The 24551-nt window shown below is 36.1% G+C and overlaps 1 protein-coding gene across 2 annotated transcripts in view; it reads right to left on the minus strand.

Moving 5' to 3' along the window:
* Nucleotides 1-24551, minus strand: part of CADPS2 (Ca++-dependent secretion activator 2) — a 571469-nt gene that overhangs the window by 67310 nt on the left and 479608 nt on the right. The window contains exons 21-25 of one of the 2 annotated variants that reach the window (XM_011937407.1): nucleotides 14352-14493; nucleotides 14107-14226; nucleotides 9146-9301; nucleotides 7582-7729; nucleotides 6850-6864 (exon numbers count right to left, since the gene is read on the minus strand). In XM_011937407.1, coding sequence (XP_011792797.1) covers nucleotides 6850-6864; nucleotides 7582-7729; nucleotides 9146-9301; nucleotides 14107-14226; nucleotides 14352-14493 — 581 coding nt within the window. The remainder of the gene's footprint in view (nucleotides 1-6849; nucleotides 6865-7581; nucleotides 7730-9145; nucleotides 9302-14106; nucleotides 14227-14351; nucleotides 14494-24551) is intronic. The other variant, XM_011937408.1, reaches the window with a different exon arrangement.

The following is a 24551-nucleotide window of genomic DNA, read 5'->3' on the forward strand; positions in this document are numbered from 1 at the left end:
TCCTCTATAATTAAGGTGGCCATGTATTTTTCTAAAGGGTTGGTTTAGCTGGAGAAGCAAAAAGACTAGAAAAAGATTTAATTAATACTGCATTTCATGTCTGACAACTCTCATTCATAAGTTATTTTAAATGTGCTCTAGAAAAAAAATGAGCTCCCAATTGTTCACTCTAAAAGGACCTTTTTGTCAGCACAGGGAGCAGCAGTTTATACAATTCTTACAATATGCTCGAGCAAGGGCAAAATTAGAATTTCATCAACAAAGGTGAATAGATGGTAACAAATTAATAGGCCATAAAAGGTATAATGAAACATCACTCACTCTCCATACTTTTATTACCGCTTCCTCATGAAAAAGATGCCTTTAAATAAATACCAAAAAAAGATGTATTTAAAATCAACCTGAAAGACTTTTTTTCTTTTTTTCTTTAGAGAATACTAGAGGGTTCCATTCTTAAATTAGCAGAAGCTTTGGCTTCCAAGGCTTGTGAAGGTACATCCATTTAAACAGTAATTCTTCCTTTAGAAGCATTTATCTGACAGCTGATTGTCCCCAATAGCCACTTCACAGAAAATGTGACTTGTAAAGACTAACCCTATCTTGATGGTTCAAGGCTTCTTGGAACAGCTAACAAAATGCATAGAGTAAAAGTACTCAGGTCAATATAAACATTAGACCAACTTCACTGCTGGTTGAATGGTTTCTTAAGATGTAAGTTTTTGAAAGCTATTTTTTTTGTGCTGAAAACATGTCTCAAAGTTTCCACACAGAACAAAACATCAACTTAGGTCTGCTTTGGAATACTCAGGAATGACACTCCACCCCTCTCCCCAAGGGTTCCGACAGTTACAAGTGGTGATCATCAACCTGCATAAATAATAAAGAAAGGAAGGATAATTTTGGAGTGTCTGAATTATTTTCTTTTTCTGTGTGAGTCTGCGTGTGTGTGGGTGTGAATATAAGTGCATGATGATGAGTGATCTAAAATTAACCACATCAGTGTGAATGTGGAATTTTCTGGGCACATATTGCACCCACTAAAGCGCATTTGTCTCACTTAAAGCCATTATCGATTCCCAAATTTGTGCTCCCCAGAGGATAAATGGAATTGAAACATAGAGAGTGAGTTTCTATCTTGAAGAGAAGGAAAAGGGGGGAGAAGACAGAAAAACAGGTAGAAGAAAAAGAGTCTGAAAACACTGGCTGGCAGTTAAAGTTCTGATCCAATCTAAATTATCAATAATTTTCTGAGCCAGGCAGGCCCACACATGAACATATCTGAGACAAGCTGAACAATTCCAGTGCACAGGCTGATGGGCAGGGTAATCCCTTCACAGACACACTTACAGAAAAAGGGCCCCCAGCTCCTGGCTGAAAGCTGTGCAGCTGACTGTGCGATGGAGAAGCTTATGCAAATAAGCTCTGCCTGGCTCTCCAGCTCTGCCACTCTTGTTTCACACCATTCTTACTCCAGATCAGTGTATGCAGCAAGAGGAAATGATATGCCATGTGATACTCTTTGGAGTAGAAGAGGAAAGAGATACAGGTGTTGGGTTTCAAGTATCTCACTTCCCTCTTACATGGAAAGTGCTCCAAAGCATACAGGCATTGAGGCACCCAGACTTCCAAGCAGTTTCCTAAATATGCCTTATCCCCAATGTTTTTCTGTGTTTTCATAACTTTCATTTTTTGAACTCAAAGTGATCAAATGTCATCAGAAAGCTATAGTATATAAAATACAGAGCTTCTACATGTTAAACTTTTGGGTTGAATTGATTCTGGCAAATCTTTTAAAATCAAGTGATAAGCCACAAAAGAAGTCATTGATACCCATTTTCTTGAAAAGCAGTGAAAGTCAAGGGACAATAGGAACCATTAAATTCTCCTATAATACACACCTGTAGATTGTTGCTTGCTTTGATACCTGATCTAGCCATAAGCAGAGAGAAAGAGAAAAAAAAGGAAGAGATGGGGAGGGAGGGAGAGAAAATGAGAATGAATGAACAAAAACAAACACATACAATGTTAAAAATAAAGGAATAAAGAAAGAAGTATACATCTTAAAATTTAATACCCAAGGAGTAAATCCAAATAGTGTGAGGTTTTCAGATTTCTATAATATGGGATTCTGTTATTGTAAATGTATCTGATTAGATGTGACTTACACTAATATTACAACTGCTGGAAACTTTCAGAATCTGCTCTGGCTGCACAGGTGGTGGGGGTGGTAGAGGCGCATGAGCGTGAGAGAAAAGATGGCCTGAGAATTCCCATTTTACATATGTATTCTGCAGATTATAACTCACATATGCCATACACAGGTAATACAAAGTTAGCTAGAAAAAGTCATTCATCAGGGGACCCAGATAACTTTCTTTTTCTTTTTCTGTTTTTTTTTTAACCCTTGCTAAAAGATTTATTAAATGATGTATTTCAGGAAAATGGCAAATTAACATGAAAGGAAGCTGTAGAATTAAGGAACAAGGATGAAACCAGAAATTGAAATATGTCAATAAATGTAATTAATGATTAACTGTGAAAGTAATATTTGTGTGTGCACACATTTAAAATAAGGCAAGTCAAAAACTGCCAAAATAACAATGGATATTGTGTGTTCATCTGGGGTGGGTACAGGAGTGTTCAGTGGTTGTTAAAACATTCTAAGATCAGTGGTGTGCTTAAACTAGTTCACAAAAGGAGCTTTTTGGAAATTTTCAGATAACTTTCAAAGACAAACACGAACATGCAAAAAGAGATCACAGGTAAAAACAGAGTTTATCTGCATAGACATTTATAAGATAAAATTGATAGTTTTTTTTTCCCATTTAGTATAACAGACATTTTTGTAAGAATTTGGTACATTTTTGTTTCCAACAATAAAAACCTAAAAAGTTTTTATCAGAGGCTGGGCATGGTGGATCATGCCTGTAATCCCAGCACTTTCGGAAGTCAAGGTGGGAGGATCGCCTGAGCCCGAGTTCGAGGTTGCAGTGAGCTATGAATATGCCACTGCACTTCAGCATGGGTGACAGAAGGAGACAAAATAATAAAAAATACTGAGAAAAGGTAATGCGTATACACTGTTGGTGGGAATGTAAATTAATTCAGCCACTGTGGAAAGCAGTTTGAAGATTTCTCAAAGAACTTAAAACAGAGCTACCATTTGACCCAGCAATCCCATTACTGGGTACATATCCAAAGGAACACAGATCACTACACCAAACAAACAAAAACAAAAGCAAAACAAAAACCACTTGAATTTGTGTGTTCATTGCCATGTTATTCACAGTAGCAAAGACATGAAATCAACCTATGTGTCCATCAATGGTAGACCAGATAAAGAAAATATGGTACATATATACCATGGAATACTACACAGCCATTAAAAAGTACAAAATCATGTCCTTTGCAGCCACATGGATGCAGCTGGAGGCCATAATCCTAAGCAAATTAACACAGGAACAGAAAATCAGATACTGCATGTTCTCACTTACAAGTGGGAGCTAAACACTGAGAACACATGGACATAAACATGGGAACAACAGGCACTGTGGACTACTAGAGGGGAGAGGGAAGGAGGGAGATATGGATGGAAAAACTACCTACTGAGTACCAAGCTCAGGACCTGGGTGCAATACTCACGTGTAACAAAACTACACATGTACCCCCATATCTACAACAAAAGTTGAAATTTAAAAAAAGAAAAAAATAAAATTCTTAGAATACTTCAAGTTGGATTGATAATCTTAGATTCTAGGGCTTTGTCAGATTTCAATTCATTCTTAAGCTAAGTCTCCCCAAAGGCAAATCTGCCCTCAAAGGCAAACTGTGCCTGCTTTCCCAGCAGGTGACTCTGAACTTACATTCAAATAACCATTCAGGAATCCTTACTTCTTGAAGCCCAGGGAAATCATAGGTCAGGCACATTCCAAAATCCTGGCCTCTGTACAATCAGGTGAACAGCACCACTGCACCTGACTGTTGTTACACAAACACACTCAGGAAATGAAGACTAATTAGATGCCAGTGAATTCCAGCTTTCTTAAAAGATTCTGGATCTTGTCTTGGGGTATATAATATTTTAAAGGTACTGGATTGTTAGTTCCAGAAATGGGTGCTTTTTAATTTAACTGAGAATAAAATTGGCCCAAGTAGGGCCCCTTGCTCCCGTGAATTGCCATATTAATGAGTTTTCACCTTCATCATCAACTAATGGGACCACTGAATGAAGTGGTTCTGAGGGCTGATGAATGCCTACAGCCCATGTAGTCATCTGCTTTTGTGCAGTTATGGATAATGAATATCCTAAACACTTTGGTGGTTTTGTGATCTCAACATCTGTCCCTGAGGGACTGGCCTGAGATTGCTGACTCACTTCACATAGCTGTCACATGAGCAGATCATTCACCCATTAATCACTCCATTAAACCCTATTCTGGGCCTCAGTGGAACATGTTGGCATCATCATGGAGCATGGTAAGAAAACAGAATCATAACCTAGAAGCACTGTGGGGAAGGAGTTGGGCAAGTTTTATCCAAGCGATGACAATATAACAAATTTACTAGAGATTTTGGAGAGGTAATTTATGTATAATTTAGCAAAAACATTGCTGCTGTGTTTAACTATGTAGTACATATTTTTATATAGTTTCAAATTGTCTAATGATCTAGTTTTTTCAACAACTTTGTTGCTATTTTAAATGGGGTTCACTGACTCACCTGTATATGTAATGTATACACTAATTTTCAACAATTCCAAAACTTATCTCAGCATATATAGAAAGGGAAGGTCTATGCAATTATGTGGGTATGTTTACTGGAGAGAAAAAACAAAGTATAAAATTCTTTTGCAATGAAATTCTTGTTTGCCACTTTTTCACGGTTGCTAATGGGTTTTACACCTGCACATTTTGAACTATGTTAATTGTGTGAAAGTTGTGGGGAACTAATTGTCTCTGGTGTGAATGCACAGGTGCACACATAATGAACAGCAGTAGATTCCTCTTCAAAACCACCCACTTATTAATGTAAAGAATCATTTGACAATGTAACAATGTTCATCATTTGTGTGTGTGTGTGTCTGTTTTTCCTCTTAAGCACTACAGCAAGTTGTTTCCTACGGGGGAGGATTTTTAAAGCCGTGACAACAAATCTGTTCATTCACTCAGCAAACATTTACTAAGTGCCTACTGCATGTCAGGTACTGCAGTGTATGTTAAAATAAGAACAAATGGATAAACCCAGTATCAATGGAAGATGATTCCACAAACCAGATGAGAAAAGAATAGGTTTATGAAGAAACAAGATAATATTCTCAGGCAGACAATCAAAGACTTACATCTGGGTATTAAAAAAACATGACGAGGTAAATAGGAAACACTGGTATCTAAGCCAGCTGCCTACTTATTCAGATAATTAGATATAATAAATCATGTTGTAAGCAATCAGAGAATGGTAATTACTGAACATTCTATAACACATATCAGTTACTTGATATATTTGTAAGGTTGTATGCTATGGTATTACAAATACATTTTTTTCTGCTGAATTGCTCAAATAATAAAACTGTGTATTCATGTATAAATATAAATTATGGCCAAATAGCTAATGTCTATATCTGAGGCAATAGGTATAGAATTCACAAGTAGTAATCCTTCCCATCTACCTTCACAATTAACTAAGCCCTTCTGCTTGGATGAGAATTGTCAGCCCAGGAAGAATCACCCTGAGTTTGATTCCCAATTGTCAACTGTAAGACTTGTTTTTTTTTTTTTTTTTTTTTTTTTGAGACGGAGTCTAGCTCTGTCGCCCAGGCTGGAGTGCAGTGGCCGGATCTCAGCTCACTGCAAGCTCCACCTCCCGGGTTTACGCCATTCTCCTGCCTCAGCCTCCCGAGTAGCTGGGACTACAGGCACCCACCACCTCGCCCGGCTAGTTTTTTGTATTTTTTAGTAGAGACGGGGTTTCACTGTGTTAGCCAGGATGGTCTCGATCTCCTGACCTCGTGATCCACCCATCTCGGCCTCCCAAAGTGCTGGGATTACAGGCTTGGGCCACCGCGCCCGGCAACTGTAAGACTTGTAAGATGTAACCTACCTGCAGGACACAAAGACATTCTGACTCATGGAAAAAAAAAAAAAAGTATACACTAGTCAATCCTTTATGCATAAAGTTTTTCTAACCTTGTAACTCAGGGATTCTGGGATGGTATTTTATGATGACCTATTGTGGAGGAGCGCAGAAGTCTCATGACACAGGCCTGCCTCTTCCTTACCTCTGATGATGGTCACATCCCAGGCCATGAGTGGGAGGAAAGACTGTATCACTGGTGGGCTTGTACCTCACCGAAATCCACCACTGGGTTCACCTCTATGAAGTGACTTTGGGTGTGGACTTCTGGTTCAAGTTTTTAGGGGCTCTATGTCATCTAAAGCTCCAAACTTGAAATTCTTTTGGTATTAAAAGTATACTGTAGATAAATGCTTGAAAAATGTAATCACTCTGCTCCTATAGCTATTCAGATTTCAATTTAAAAGAAGATGAATTAATTTGGTTTTAAATCATTTCATCTTTAAAATTCTAAGAGTAGTTTATAAATTCTGCAGCCTAACAGGGGAGAAACATTCCCCTTGTCATTATTTAAGGTATAAGTATTTCGTGTTTTAATGAATCTTTGGACTATTGCTATGTTATTTTAAGCTGTTAGCCTTATATATGTGAACACAGAAGCCAAAAATCTGAAAATAAATTTACATAATTCTAATTTGAAAAGATGAAAATAAAAATATACATTTACAAAAATAATAACTCAAATGAAATGTGCTTTTAGAAAAAAAAAATGAGACTTACCCATTGACTACCAAACTGGATCATGCCATGGGGGGGAAAAAAAAAAGATGATGAAAGACAATAGAAGGGAAGAATAAAGAAATGAAGAAAAAGTAATTACAATGGGAAAAAAGGCAACAAAATGTCAACTTAAACAGATAATTGAAGAAAAATAAATCAATTTTCACCCAATCACCACTCTCAACAAAAAATCATGGGGTAAAATAAAATTGTACTTCTGAATATAAAACCAAACAAAATATAAATCAAATAGAAAGAATAGGGTATTTATTGATAAGAACTAGGTCTAGATTTTTAAGTCTATTTCTACCTAAATTTTTTAAAATGGGAACTACTGTGTAAATAAACTATTTCATACTTTTTGTGTGTCTTTTATAGATGCAAACTCTGGATACTCTAGATTTGATAAACAAAACAGGTAGCTTTCCAGATTTCTCATTTGCTTGTAAAAAGCAAGGTTTATGTAAATGACACAACACTTAAGCTGTTAAAAGCTGTATCTAAAATTCATGGCCACTTATGCAATTTTAGACCGTATTTATATCAAAAAGGAGAAACTGACATGAGCAAAGGATAAAGGGCATTCTATTATTATAATAAAGAAAAGATCAAATATTTGGTGTTGGAGAACTTGGTCTTTTCAATCCAATCTAGAGAATGCCTTGTGGAAAGAGCATCTCACATGCCAAGGCACCCTGTGCTTCCTTTCCCCATGTGGCAAATTCTACATACCTCTTGTCCTCCATCCAGGGCACAGAGTTTGGTGCTTTGCTTTTTGGCGTCGACTAATACATTAAACATAGTGCAAACAGAAGCTGGAATGCGCAAGTCAGTTGTTTTGCTTGCCTTTTGTAGCTTGAGTTCAAACGCAGTTCTTGTTCTAGTTTTTAAAACATGAATTCAGAGTAAGAAATTCTGCTATACACCTCACCTGTCTTGTAAAAAGTGAAATCAACTCTATAAGATGCTAATTTAAAACATGCAAATAAGGAGTAAGCAGTGTGGTAGTGCTTGGGTGCTAAGGGGTGGGATACTTTTCAGGTGTCTCAATGAAAGATCAGATTGTGATATTTTTATATTAAGCCTAGCTTCATCCAGTCACTCAGGCAGTATCACAACCCAAATGAAGCTTTTTGTTATATCTAGAGTACCACATTTAATGGAAAAAAACTCATAATTTCACCTATTGTCTGAATTAATTGTCTGAATTTACAAGTAGAAAAACCACACACTTGTATGCATTTAAGCAGAAAATATCCTCTATGCGAGGGCTTACCAAATTAGAAAAAAATAAGCACAGATCTAGAAAACTCTAAACATCGTAATCAATGCATGACAGACAATGTGTAATTCTTTTATGTCACTTACATTCTCTTTCAAAAACCTAAAATTGCAGACAGGGTTTTGAAAGAAACTGTTTCATGAGCAATTTGAATTGGTTTTGCTGAAGTATCCTATGAAAATCCACAGATTTGAGACATCAAAATCAAAGATGATTTTTAAAAAACATTAAACTACCTAATCCAGGGCCTTGCCTTAAGAGGTCACTGAATATTATTCAAAAGACAGTTTTTTTTTTTCTTGGTTTCAAGATTTCAGAAATATCCAATTGGCCTAACCAGTGTTTGAATGCTTTTCTAATATGTGGCTCCATATTGTCCTTGTATACATAATGAACAAGGACAATGGGAAAAAAAATGCTTGACCAATTAGGATGCAAAGCTGATTTTGTAAAACTATTATAAAATGAAAGCACATTTGGAAGAATACAAAGTCTCATAACTTATTTCCAGTTAAGTTATAAAGAATGTAAGCAGGTAGTTGGAACTCATCAGATGTGGACAGAAAATACCAGAAAATAGTTAGTAATCCCAGAATAGCTGATGGTGCTGATCCTATTTTGAGTTTACTATGCCATTTCACAGCACACAGACACAGTACATAATGCATACAGAACATAACAGACCTTTTTCATATGTCTCAGGAGACACTACCTCGGGAATTTAAAGCACAGTATTCCCAGAGAGATAACAATAAGCCCTAAAGAAACCATTAATATGGTATAGATGTTACTGATTAAGGCAATAGTCGGGAGACCTGAAAAAAAATACCCAGCCAATTTCATCAATTACATGGGTCCTCAGAATTTAATCAAGATAACCTAATGCTCACTAAATGTTGGAATAGTAGTGCATAATGAAACTTTGGCTGTGACAATAATATATTAGGTACTTGATAAAAAGTGATATTTTTGGGTGCTGGAACATTAAGCAGCAATTTGAAAATACATGTCTACCTTTTGACACAGGCCTCTAGCATATCACTGGCCATTAGTTTAAGTCTTTGCTCTAAGTGGTGGGCAAATTCCTGTTCTGGCCAGTGCAGATCAAAGACAAACATTTGCAGTGCATCAAGTTTCCAAAAAAGGTCTTCTGATGTTGCTGAGCCATTGCTAGAAGAAAAAGGAAAAATGAACATCATGAACTCCTCCTGTTAATTAGATTTATCATTAATACATTGTTTTTTCTTTTCTGTATCAATTGCCATCAGTGAAAAAAATTCATATAAAATCTTGAATGATCCAATGTTTTCTTTGTTCAGCCTTCTAATTGTTCCTTTACAATTCTTAATAAGGCAGGGCAAGGAGAACAAAATAGAAATAAATATGGTGGTAGGGCACCACTGCACTCCAGCCTGGGCAACAGAGCAAGACTCCGTCTCAAAAAAAGCAAAACCAAACAAAAACAACAAAAAAAATATGGTGGTAGGGTTTCATACAAAGAGATAAAATGGATACATATACTTTACTAAGGAAATTATATTGTGTACATAAGAACAAACATTGTAACTGTTCACTAGGATAAAGATTCTTGCAAATCCCCAAAATTATGTTTTACGCAGGAAAATTCTTATGTTAGCAACCAGTACCTTTGCTGTTATTCATGCATATGTGCCTCTTGTCACCATGGTGGTTTCTGTCTCTCTACACATGTATAGAATATAGGGTCCCTGAATTTCTCAATTATAGGTAAAGGTGAGATAGGTACTGGAAATAAAATGGGCTAGGTAGGGAAGCAATCTTTTATTTTCATTTTCTGACTTTTCTGGCTTATTAAAACCCAACTTAGTGCAACGTGTGGTCTAACAGAGAAATGACATTCAGGGTGCTCTGAAGATGGAGAAAAACAATGCATTTCAGTTCTTTATACCTAACTGTGGAGTCAAGATTTGCTAAGCATTCACTACTATGGTGAAATTACTCTAGAAGACTGTGCTATCAGCCCATGTAAGAAGGTAACTCGTATAATATTTTGGCAAAGGGTCATGCTATTACTTTCCATTATGCAAGTACACAGGCTAATACAGAAACAAATGTTTTGAAATTAAAATATTCCTACATCAAAACATATTGAAATTTAACTATAAAAAGCATAAAAGCAAAAGCAAAAAAAAAAAAAAGCTGCTGTATGATTCATTTGTTCTCAGCTTTCCAACAATTGCTTCACATATACTAACTTCAAATTTGTATTTCTAGTCTACAAAAGAAAATTAAAGAAATAAACTCATTTATTACAACATCGCAGTGGAAAATACCTATGCAACAAACCTGCACATTCTGTGCATGTATCCCAGAAATTAAAGTAAAATAAAAAAAAAAATTGTTTAAAGCACCACATTATTTAGCTAAATATATCTTAATGAGTTAGCTTAGAAAAAAAAGTCACCTCTTGCTCTTGACTAATGAAAAACTTATTTCTGCCCTCCACCCTGGCCTCAGCATCAAAGCTCTATTACAAACCTCCATTGCTTTTCTCTTCTCATTCTGCCAGTAATTCCTCCTGATCTCCTTGTCTAGCCAAAATGCCCTCAGATTTAAGTTCTCTAGGGACCAATCACAGCAAAGCAGTGAACACTCCCATAGCACTTTATTCACTTAAATCTCTTCACCTTAATATTCAGTGCCTCAAATGTACCATTAAATAAGAGAACCAGACAACACCATGCTGATTCTACAGTGAAAATGTTGAAAAAACACTACCTTTATTTCTCCTTTTGCCATATATGATACAATTAAGAGAAAAAAAGACCAAACAAAATCTTCTTTCACATCCACAGTGTACAGTTTGGTAGATTAGAGGAACTAAGTCTTAACAGTAACTGAATACAATTGGCAAAGAAGCAAATCTACTTCTTATAATCTTTTTACTATGGAGAAATGTAACTATTTGAAATGTATATATTCTTTAACAACACAATGACAAGGACAAACATCATAAAACAAAATATCTATTGGTAAAGGCAGAATTCTACTAAAAATAGATTTTCTAATAATATACGACAATCTTTATAGGGAATATGGTTATATTTTTCTCCTGTTTGATTCTATAGTAAGATTCTTGACACTAAATGTGTTTAATTGGGAATGTAATTAAGAAAACAAGCGTTTGTTATAATTAGACAGATATATGAAAAAAATGGCCGGGCGCGGTGGCTCAAGCCTGTAATCCCAGCACTTTGGGAGGCTGAGACGGGCGGATCACGAGGTCAGGAGATCGAGACCATCCTGGCTAACACGGTGAAACCCCGTCTCTACTAAAAAGTACAAAAAACTAGCCGGGCGAGGTGGTGGGCGCCTGTAGTCCCAGCTACTTGGGAGGCTGAGGCAGGAGAATGGCGTAAACCCAGGAGGCGGAGCTTGCAGTGAGCTGAGATCCGGCCATTGCACTCCAGCCTGGGCAGCAGAGCGAGACTCTGTCTCAAAAAAAAAAAAAAAAAAAAAAAAAAAAAAAAAAAAAAATGTGAGTAGGCTTTCTCTGGAGTTAGTACATATAACCTGCAATTTATTCAGAGCTTTTTCATTTTAAAATTATTTCTAATCAGTGACCTACTCCTAAAGGTATTATTAACAGATTAAAGAATTCAAATGTGAATAATAGACTCTGAGATAATTTCCTAAAAATGCCAGCAGGAAACTTAACTTACTGGCATTCATTTCTAGAGAAAAAAAAATAAAGATTTATATACAGATAGATACGTGGATGAGCAATCCTTGCATGATTTATGCATTAGTAGGCAGGGATGTATCTTCAAAACCATGGTTACTTTTATATTCTTCATATTTAGTCAGTAGTTGTATTTTTAATTCTTTATGTTAAATATAAATGTTTCTTGTTATGTTTCAAACTTCAAAAAACAAATGGCAATAACATCATAACATTATGAGTAATTCTGGACACTCTGACAAAGAACCTAATGTTGATAACCTTGGTAGGTAAAGATAATGGTGATCAACTTGTAAAAAACATTTTTCAATTTCCCCAGAATGGTGAAAGCACGATCACTTTACTTACAAAGCCCCAATTTGTCATTATTTCTGTCCTGAGATTAACATACTTTAAAAAAGAGTCCTCAATAAGGGATTCGGAGTTCATACAAATCCCAAAGTTAATAAAAGAGTACTAACAAAAAACTAAATTTCACAGGATAATGCCCGTGATAGTGTTCTTGCCTAAAATCAAGTGTTAAATAGATGAGAAATTAGGAAGAAAATGAGTTAAATTATAAAACAGTGTAAAAAAGAACAAAAAATCATACACTTAGGTTCATTATACTTTGTAGGTAATTTTCTGAGCACACACAGACACCACTTTACACACTCTAATGGCCAAAAGCATTTGTCTGTAAGAAAAAAATTCACATGTAACATAATATCCTAGTGAGTATTATGAATGTAGTTATGATGTTTAACTTGGAGAAATACTGCCATATTACTTTGTAAGTTACTCTCTTTCTTGGTCTTTTCCTATCTCTTTTCTTGATTGTGTGCATACCTGACTGGGTGTGAATTTGCAGTTGGTGGTGAGACAGGTAGAAAAATAGCAAGTTCTTAAACACAATGTTCTGTGAGAGCAGAACAAATTAATGATAGGAGTGAGGAATTTGTAGTCAAACAAATTTTGGTTCAAATTTTGCCTCTGTCATTTACTTGCTGTGAGATATTGGGTAAGTTTTGTTTCTTAGTTTCTTTATCACTTAGTTTCCTTAACTGTAAAATGGGGATAATGATACGAGGTTGTTATAAAGATTAAATGAGATAAATAACTTGGCAATGTACTGGAAACATAGTAAATTCTCAATAAATGGAAGCTGTTTTTCTTCCTTTCATGATTATTCTTTCTAGTTGATTTCATATGAGATCTTGGGCAAAGCAGGTAACTGCCCAAGTTTTCCCATTTGTAAACTAGAACTATTACTTGGTTCTGATCGCTGTGAGGCATAGTTTTAAAAGCTATACCATTATAAATTATAATGACGATGCCTGATGATAGTAATAATAACAAAAACAACAATGTAGAGTAGTAGTAATGATCATTTACTGGGTGCCTAGGATATGCCAATAGTACTAATCATTTATTGAGAGCCTAGGATGTGCCTCAATACAGTTTTTTTTAAAAAAAGAATCATCACAAAAACATCATCTTTCAATTAGGTGTCATAATTGTTTTAGAGTTGAGGAAAAAGCTCAGGTTAAGAAAGACTTACAATTAATAAGCTAAGATCTAAATTCAGACCTGATCAATTTAAAAGCCCATTCCTGTTCACTTCAGTGTTTCTTAGTTGCTGATTCTGCAATAGGCAAGCTCATCCCGATGTGAAGTTAATATGGTTTTTGATGATATAAAGACTATTTAAAAATACCAAGATGTACCAACTGCATAATAAAAGAACAAAAGAAGAACTTCCTGGTTTTGGCAATGAAAGGACAACCCCTTCTCTGCATGATGCAGTACTGTTTTTTAGAAGTTGAGACTAAGATAAAAATAGAAAAAGATTATATTCTTGAAACCATTCTTCCAAAGGTTTTCTAGTTGCACAAGGTGAGTCATCTGGACAGTAATAAAGCTGGAGCTAAGAATCCTCAAAATGCCTTGTATACTTAAGGAGAACTCTGGTTATTTTACTTAGGGTACCATGTCACCAAATGATTTACTTAGGGTAGAATGTCACCAAATGATTCCTGTCCCACATATTACATATGAACTACATTAAACTAGTGTGCTTTTTCTTTTTAATCGACATCATTCATTACAGATATGCTAAGCTTAGCTTACTAGCTTAAAAAACTCAAAACAAAAAAAGCAGTATTCCTCAACCAACGATGATAAATGCCATGCAGTCTAAACATATCTGCGCAGAACACAGCCCAGGCCATGCACCAGCTAACACACCACCAGGAAATAAGTGAGGAATACACACGTGGACTCATATAAAGAAGGCATCCACGAAGGAGTAGAAATGTTAGGAATCTGTGGAAGATTAAGAGGCAGACTTGGAACTTTTGGAAGAGCTACATTGGGAAGACTGTTGGCGATATTCCTGTAAAGAAACAAACAACGTGGGAAGGGACCACCATAAGCGATAACTACAGATGGCCATGTGTAAAATCATAAGGTCAAGGTTGAAGAGGCAGGTGCTCTACGGACACTAGGTAAGATACCTACTTGACAGGTTGCCACGTCTCCTGCTCAAAACCTCTGTGAATTGACTGGGCGATGGAGGACTCCATGAGATCCACGTAGCGGACAACCAAGGGTACAAAGATTTCTTGCAAGTGTTTGTGAAATTTTCCATTACACAGAAGTGCTGAAATAGCCAAGCAGAAACAGTGTTTGTCAGAGGGATAATATCAGACATTTGGAAAATATGGGCCAAAAAAAACCACGTTTCCTGAGAGAGTCTGACACAGAAGAACTGATAAAATGCAGATGAGAGTAGATCATATCCCCCATATTGAATATCAGATCATGGAAACTGATCAAAAAGTATAATTAGCCTTCTATATATGACTGTTAAAACACAAATAGATAATATCTCTCTAAAATTCTCCTGGCAGGTGGTATGTTTTTATTTTCTAAGAGGTTTAACACATAGGCACATGACCACTTGCTGGAAATTCAAGGGAGCTGCCAACTCCCCTGAAGGTCTCGACACATGTAAATACAGCAATTAAGCAGAGTTACAACCTCTGTGCTATGCTGTGTATCACAAAGGAGCTAAATCTGCTCAATTCCATGAGGTAAGCTTGATTACTTGTAAAAGCTATTCTTGTTCACCCAGGAGGGTGTCTGTGGGTTTGGGAATATCTATTTTGATTCATGAACATTATAGTTATTTGTGGATTTTTCTTTTTAGTCATTCAATTTTGCATATCTGTATTTAAAAACAGTCAGCATATCACATGGGTTTTTCAGTTTTCCATTTGTCTTTAATAAATGGTAGTATGGAACATCCTACCTAAAGTAGTGACAGAAGTCCTAGAATTTGTGCTACAAGGCTGCTGGGCAAGGTTCACTCACCTTTTTCAGGCGATGAATGTTTTCTATGCAGATGATACAATTTTATTAAAATATAGGTGAGTATGTGCCTAAGTTGCACCATGAAAAAACAGAGCATCTATAGGAAAACAGTAAGTAATGCTAAGCAATATTTAATAAAGAATTTATTTTAGATGACAATACTATGAATTGTAAATATTTCTCAAAGAACATGCCCTAAGCCCCATTGTGGCCCTCAAAGCGAAAATGTGCTGATTTAAAAATATACTGTGTGGGTCAGGAAACGTATTCCTAAAGAGATGGTATTTTAGTTGAATCTAAGTGACAGAAGAACCTTCCATGGAAGACTTAAAGGGACGGTTTCCAGGTAGAGGTAACAGCTAGCAAACAAGTTTTGGGGAAGAATGAGCTTGGGTCTTTGCAGAGAGATGAAAGGCCAGAGTAACTGCAATAGACTGAGGGAGGGGGATGGGCAGCCCACAGCAGGGTCTAGATCCTAGGACTGAGTAAGGAGTGTTGCTTGTAGTGGCTGTGATGGGAAGCTTGAGATGCCTATGATTATGCAGGGGAGTGACATGATATGATCTCTCTGGCTGCTGCGTGGAAAATGGACTAGGTAGCCAGGGGTGAAAACAGAGAAAAAGGTTAGTATTCAGTTGTTTACTGCAATAGATTAGGTAAAGGATGATAGTGGCTTTGACTAGAGTGAAGAGGTAGAAGCTGGGGAAAAGTTAGTAATCTCATCCACTTTTATGGATCTGAATAGCTATATATGCGTATCATTACTAAATCTAATTACTAGCAACTCCAATAGCAGTGTCTTATAAAACACTCACTATGACAACTTCCTACATTATCTTCTTCAGGGCAAAAATATCCCAAAAGCCTAATAGTGTTTTAGATCTTGGTCAAAGGATATGATGTTTATCACTGTGGCATGTATATGAAGATGTCTTTGATATGTTACTTTATGAGTTTCTGAAATTTGTCAGAGGCTGGACAACTACAGGTACATAAACTGGTATGGGAAGTAATTGTAAACACAGAAGGAAATACAACAGATTTTTTTCTACCTCTAATTGATATGGGTTAGAATTTTTTTTGTGGAGAAATAATCTTTTCCTCAGCTCAGCTATATGCTAAAATATTTCCCATTAAATTGTGAACGATAATCATACTCAATGATAGGTGTCTTATTTAGGAGACTAATGTTATCTTAATGATGTTTTCATTAGCACACTGAAAGAACCTTTATTTATTCCTGGAGATTCAATCATCAAGTTAGAAGGTACTACAGCTCAAAAAATTCAGTTACTTTCATCAAATGCCACCTAAATAAGCATGCTAAACTTCAAGGATAAAATATTCTCATTCAAACCATCTAATTCGCTGTAGTACGCAAATTTGAAAAATATACTGATATCTGCATTTATTGGGTCTCTACTTAAGAACTCTCATTCTCTTCTTCCTCCTCCTCATCCCTAGCATATTTGGAGTACCAAGCACTATGTGAAGTCCTATCTGTGCCTTATCTCATTTAATCATCACAGAAACTCTACTAGGGAGGAACTATTTATTTATTTATTTATTTATTTCTTGAGATGGAGTCTCCCTCTTGCAGCCCAGGCTGGAGTGCAATGGCACGACCTTGGCTCACCGCAACCTCTGCCTCCTGGGTTTAAGTGATTCTCCTGCCTCAGCCTCCTGAGCAGCTGGGATTACAGACGTGTACCACCATGCCCAGCTAATTTTTGTATTTTTAGTAGAGACAGGGTTTCTTCTTGCTGGTCAGGCTGGTCTCGAACTTCTGACCTCATGTGATCCACCTGCTTTGGTTTCCCAAAGTGCTGGGATTACAGGTGTGAGCTACCACGCCTGGCTGGAACTATTTTTTTAAACTTATCAATAAGCTAACTGAGTCATAGAGAGTTTAGAATACTTGTCTAAGATTATTTTGTCATTAATAGAACCAGGATTTGATATAAAAATTCCATGTTAACCTCTATAAAACTACCATTCCTCACTCTGACAACCAATTAGTCATCAAGACTGGTGTATTTTATATTCTTAGTATCTTTCAGTAAGTTACTGTGCTCTCTTCATCACTACTGCTGTTGCACTAGTCCAGCCCTCTCATCTCCTGTCTTGATTAATGCAATAATAACCTAACTAGTCTTTAGGATCCTAATATTTCCTCTGCCAATCCATCTTCTCAAAATCATAAGCAGAGGGGCTTGCTGAAATATAAAACTAAGAATGTCACCTCTAAAGATTATAATCCTTTAGTGGATCATTATGACAAGCTTCAAAAGCCTGAGCATGGTATGAAAGCTTTCCAAGATCTGTCTTCAAGTTACTTCTCCAGCTCATTTCTCTTGCCTTACCTTTCATTTCCTGCGGTACAGTCATAATGATTTTCATGATTCAATATACACTTGCTCCTCAAATCTTTTCTAGAAATGCTTCATTCTGCTGTCCCCTTGCCCAGTTACTGGCTTCTCTTGTTTACCTTCTACCCTGGACAGGTTTCCACTGTGGTTTTTGTTATAAAAGTGATCTTCTCTTGCTGACATATTTCTCGCTGACATATTTCTCGCTGCCTACAAGGATTTAAGGTTCTCAAGGCAGGAACTATATCTGTATTCTAAGTTCCAGAAAAGTCCCTGGCTCAGAGCAAGTAATCAAATGTTTGTTGGATGAATGAATACTTGAATACTAAGATTACTACATTATTATTCAGAAGATTGTATTAAATGATACCTATAAAACCTACTGAGGCCTGTATATACCCCTCATACTTTGTATAAAATATATAGCATTAAATAATATGGCTATAAGTTCTATTTTTAACCCATATGTACAAGATCAGACTGCTAAAAATTCTAATGAATATGAAAGTTGGTTATTTTATGTTTCTTATTTTAATGAATGTGGCAAAGAAAGGATTTTCTCTGGTCAGTTATGAATCTTGATAGCAAATATCCTGCAGGATTTAAAGAAAATGAAGATTACCTATATTTCCTATGAACTACAAAAAAATCTTAAATTCTAGCCAAAAGTTTGCTCAGAATTTAGCAAAAAGTTCTTTTTTATTTGAAAAAAAATCAAATTATAAACCCACATTTGAAAGTTTTAGAAAATTGGCAGTATTATTTCTTTGGTAATTAGACAGAAAGGGGAAGGAGGGAGTAGGGGAGAAATGGGGGAGACAGACAAAGAGAAAATGATAGAGGGGAGGGGGAGAGGGAGAAGAGGGGTGGGGGAGGGAAGAAAGGAGAAATAAAGAGAAATACACAAAGAGGGGGAAAGAAAGGAAAGAGAATATTTGGTTTCCAAAGACAAGCTACAGAAACACACACTACACTACACTTGTCTATGTAAATGTATGCTCCTTCCTTAGTTGTCCATATGGCAGCTTGCATTCCACTCCTATCAGACACTGTCAAAAGCCCCTCTTAATATGTAGCCCGAGGCATCAGAGTAAGTGCTTCTATCTTCTCCATATGGTTTAATAAGGATAGGTTATGACTTGGGGCTGTCACCTGTCCAAATCAAGCCTTTACAAAGCACCCATTACAACAGTTCATTGGAAGAGGCAAGTTCTTAATGCGGCCTCATCTGAGAGCACTTCTGACACCATACCCAAGTATGTGGGAGTGAAAAGAGCTGCTCAGAATGAGTTTCAAAAAGTGATTACCATCTAAGGGGAAAAGCAGCACCTACTTTTCAGATAAAAAAATAACTTTTTTCCCCAAAAGATTCCATGTTTCCAAATATCACCTTGTTAGAAAATAATGAGGCATCAATGACATCGAGCCCTATGGTACAATTAGAAATGGCAAAAAGAAAACAAATGGCTTAAATATAAGCTAAACCCAGGATGCAATATGCCCAATTATTTTGAAAATCCCCGATAATAAATTAGTGTTGATTATTTTCATACTAAAAAGTCTTACATTTATAAAAGTACTTGTCATAGGCTTTTAGTAGTAAGATTTCAACAGAGAATTTAAATTTAAACTATGATCCAATTAGTAACAATTACTGAGACAGTAATCACTGGGTAAAATAAAGAATAAGCAAATAAAAGAATTAATATATTGTTTTTAGGGTAAAAATATGCTGCTGACTCTTGAACCCATATAATCTAATTTTATAGTGCTCATCCTCTTCCAATTAGCCAGCTTTAGTGGATTACCAGAAAGAATGATTTTTCTCCTTAAACTTCGAATTAGGCATTTCAGAAGGAAATGGGTAATTCATGACCAGCAAAACAAACAGACAATACCAACCACAATAAAATCAACAGACTTTGCCATAAAACAATTATTTAAGAGACTACGAATTGTATCAACTCTAAGCAAAGCAAGCACAGTGGACTAAGAAAATTAATAAGTCACTCTTCATGTTGACAAATGCATATAATGAAGACCCCAACCACAGAAACAGGAAATATGAATATAGGCTTCAGGAGAAAAGCCAGGAGAACTGCAGTCTAGAACAGCATTATGTAAAAGGAAAACACTCACCTACTTTCTCTCTCTCTCTCTCCCCCCAACCCACCCCCAATCCCTTTATCCCTCCCTGAGATCTAGGAATAGCACCCAGCTAAGAATCTGGCACATTAAGTAGTCACTCAATAAATGTCTGATTATTGAATAAATATAAATAATAATCTACCTCCTAACGGAAACTCCAAAAGCATCCGATTTAAGTAGACTAGGACACACATTGGATTCTATTGTCCTTTTAATTAAAAATTTGATAAGTAATTTTATAGTTTGGTAATATTAATGTATACATTAACTAGCATAATAACCCCTAAAACCATACCCAGCTCTTCCTTTTCCCTGGTGGCACTTGCTAATATATATTCATATACATATACGTCTATCTAGGGAGAGAAAGTGACAAGAAGTGATAGAACACAGCTGTTAAACGTTTCTTACTTTTTGGGCAACAAATCCAAGTTTAAAACTATAATGAAAAAATTTCATAGGATGGTATACATAATTTGAGTTATACTTCTACACTCTACTGCATCAAGTTATCTGTGTATATGTGTGCGTATCCTCCACTAGATTTTATGCTTTTCAAGGGGAGGAATCATTTCTTATTTATCTATGTATTTGCAAGAGGCCTAGGATTTGTGAATTGCAGGCATTAAGCACTTGTTTCGTGTGAGATTAATTCAGAAAAGTCAATATAAACCTTAACCAAAGCTAATAAGGCAAAGATAAACAAAGAAGTCTTATGGTCCAGCAGTCCTCACGCTGTTTTGTTTTTTTATGAGATTATGTAATATTAAAGGCAAATAGAAAAGTCTGTAATTTTACTCAAGCTATGCACAGCCTTCTAATCTTTGAGTTAAAGTCCCACAATACTTGCCCCATCAGTGGGAATGATTGAGTACAGCTATATCATGATCAATAACTCTCTCAAGGGTGGGTTTCCTGATGCCCATGGTTTTCAGAAGTTACAGGTGTTCCGGTTAACCTGTCACAAAAAACACACTGGCATTTTAGAGTAGGTTATTATCTTTAAGCACTAAACCCTCTGAAAATATGAAAAGCAGATTTAAATTTTTAAAAAGTCCACAAGTAGTAAAGACACTAGAACAGGTCGGGCGCGGTGACTCACACCTGTAATGCCAGCACTTTGAGAGGCCAAGGCGGGCAGATCACCTGAGGTTAGGAGTTCGAGACCTGCCAGACCTACATGGAGAAACCCCACCTCTACTAAAAATGTAAAACTTAGCCGGGTGTTGTGGCACATGCCTGTAATCCCAGCTACTTGGGATGCTGAGGCAGCAGAATCACTTGAATCTGGGAGATGGAGGTAGCAGTGAGCCAAGAGCATGCCATTGCACTGGGCAATAAGAGCGAAATTCTGTCTCAAAAAACAAAACAAAACAAAAACAAAAAAAGAAATTAGAACAGTACTGTGGAATTCAACTGAGGGGAAAAAGGTAGTGACTCCTTGCTTTTATACTTCCTTTACCATACTGGTCAGTAAAACAAATTCTGACACAGCATTTTGAATTCAGTCAACTCTGGGGATTAGAGTTAAATATATTCTCAGATTTTGGCCCTTATTTCATCATTTGTAAAGTGCATACTTATAAAACTAAGCTGGCACACACAGCTTTGCTGTAATCTAGATGTTATACCCTTTCTGCATTGTCCCTGGTATATGTATATCCAGATATATCTATAAACACCAATTCGTGAATTTCAGATGCACAGCTCATTTAAGCACTTGAAATAGAATAACACGCAGGTGTCAGCCTTCCATATTTCAAAGCTTGAAGATTAACCTAATATACAATATGGTGACCTAACAGTCCTTCATTTGAAAGAAATCTGAAAAATAATCTCTGATACAGCCTAAGTGTGAGAATAACCCAGCGGGATTTCTACCTCTTCATTTCTTAATGAGTTTTTTGATAATGAGAGGTGACTTTGCCAGTCACTCTGGGCTCTATTATGGCTAATTTGACTCCACTTCACTCTCCTTGTTAATTATTAACACTAGCCTTTTTATCCTCATGAGACCACATTCCAATTTTTCCTTTTTCGATTTTTATGAGCCCATCTTTATGAAGGTGAAAGTCTTGGAGAATAGGTTTTCACTTAGTGTAGAGCAGGAACATTTATTATTCGTTTAGGCAGAGACGCTGTGACATTGATTATATAAGCACGGGTGTTCTTTGGGATGGCTTTAATGTGCTAGTAATGTGAAAAGGCTGTTAATTAAAGAAGCAGCATCGTGGTATTTTTCAGTTGGGAACCAGTTCCCAATAGAATGGTCATTTGCCACTTGCTAGCATATCCACAGATTAAAAGGTGACTAGCTCCAAGGGTTTGCCTTTCGGTAGTGCTGAAAGAAATGATTTGTGCCATTTGCAGATGGCTTTCATTTGTCAGACGCGGTCACTTGCCTTATCTATTATTGACAGTACAACTGTGGAAATAGCGTGCAAGGGTAGAATCTATTTGTACTAGCTTTATGGTCACCCAGTATCATTGAACCATCATGCTAATTACTTCATTATGAAAACATTTATCTTCCCTCAATTTTAATACAGCTCTCCTTCAAAATTATTTCCTTAGATACCATTTAAACTGATTGCCCATTAAATTACCTCTTTAGTAGGGGAGTAGATTGGGGTAGATGAAGGCAGGGTAGAGAGTGAAGTGAGAGCTTGGTCTTTTTTGGCCAGAAATGGAGGCTTTGTTTTCATCATTAGTCTTGTTCTGGGGATCAGTGAGTGAGTCTGTGAGGGAGACTGGGGACAGTTGCTAAAATTGTGGTGCAGCTGGTGTTCTTCCCTTGAGGAAAACCACATTTCACCTCCAAAGGTTCTCCACATTTCAACTCCAAGGGTTCTCCAAGCTATGACTTTCCCTAATCACGGCTAACTGTAAGGAAAGGCACACACCCCAGACAGATTTTTTTTTTTTCTCTTTAAAATTGAAACCGAATTTGCTGTGTTGAACCTTCCCTAATTAGTTCAGTCCCTACCAGTCTTGTCACAGATGATTCCTAACATACATGCTAAGACCACACATATCTTTATCTCATCCTTTCTGTACTCTTTAACCAACTCCTTTCCTCTGCCCCCTACAACACAATGCCCGTATAAATATTTTCTCATTAAAAAATAAAAGTTCAAGGAGTCTTTTGTCTTCCTTAAAAAGATATTATTTTATCAATGCCCACAGAATCTGCTTTTGTTACAGTGAAATGAGACTGAACTGGAGACACAGTACTCAGGCTCTGACTCATCTCTGTCCTTAACTCCCTACTGTCAAGCCCCCGCCCGAGTTCCTGCCTCTAGGCATTAGGTTTCCTCAGCTAGAAAATGAAGAGTTTTGTTTAAGATCCCTTCCATACTCCAAAAGATAAAAAGCTATTTTTAAACATCAAAGCATAAAAATTTTAATATAAGGAAGATAAGTAACCAATTGGGATATCTGAATTATTCATGAACCACCCCCAACTCAGCTATAAAGTTTTCAAGCCACTAATAAAGTATGAATTCTAACTAATATCTCCATTAGTTTGAGAGGTCTTAGTAATTTTAACTTTTGGGAAAGCAAACATAAATATTCAACATTATTAATAATAAATCACAAACTGTTTAAAAATCTAAATATAATTAACAGCCTATTTTGTATAATGCACACACACACAGACTTATGCCTATGCAAGCAAGCATTGTTTTTCAACAAATTAACTCCCTTCCTAATAACTCCCTTCCTTGGACATTCACAGCTCTCTGTCCTATTACCTCTGGCTAGTTAAAATTGTAATTATTTGGAACTTAGACAATAACTCTAATTGGGTCAATAACTCTAATTGGGTCAATATGGTAAAAACTGTAATGCTATGGCCTCATTGTAAGATTTTTTCTTTCAAGGGGTTCTAAAAGGATAGAAGTTCAACATTTTCCCATAGTTTTCCAAAAGGACAATTTGGGGGCAGCGGCAGGTTGACATTAAACATTTGAATTGAATTCAATAAATCACTCAGTATCTAAGGAATGTAATAAAACAAACACACAATTATTAACAATGGTCTTCCATATCACCAAGGGTGATATTAATAGCTAGAAGAATTATGTTTTATCAACTACTCAGTGGTCTTGATTTTGGATGGAAACTTGTGAGTATGGAATAAAAGTCACTGCATTTTATTTCAGTTCCCCAGATAACACCATACTCCCAGTACCAAAAGGAAGGTATGACACTGGGGAACTTTTCGGTTTACCTCTCTACATGGAGGAGCTGTTTTTCTCAGAAATAATTCAGGTTTTCTAAAATCTACAAATCATCATAAAATAAAAGCCAAGACCTAGACTTATCCTCAAAATTGACAGTGCTCAAAAGAGATCAGTACTAAATGCTTCTCTATTTTGACTAAGTACTGTACAACAAAATAGCACAAGATGATATGTAGTCAATGTATAGAAATGGTTAAATCAGGAAAGAAATATAAAACACATTTATATGTGAATTAAATATTTGTAAATATGATTGAAAATTACATTTTCATAGTTACAATTATGAAAATTATGCAGTTTTAATTTATTACCCCACAAATTTACACTTGCATTGAAAAAACTCTTCTTAAAAATAAATATGAAAAAATATTAATTCATTGAAATTAATGATATTCCATTCATTGTAGATAAGTAATTCATTGTAGGTAAGTAATTTCAGACTCTGAAATTTCAGGCACTGAAATTGAGGCAATAATTAATAGCCTACTAACCAAAAAAAGTCCAGGACCAGATGGATTCACAGCTGAATTCTACCAGAGGTACAAGGAGGAGCTGGTACCATTCCTTCTGAAACTATTCCA

The sequence above is a fragment of the Colobus angolensis genome, unplaced genomic scaffold (genome assembly GCF_000951035.1).
Source record: "Colobus angolensis palliatus isolate OR3802 unplaced genomic scaffold, Cang.pa_1.0 Scaffold163, whole genome shotgun sequence".
NCBI lineage: Eukaryota > Metazoa > Chordata > Mammalia > Primates > Cercopithecidae > Colobus > Colobus angolensis.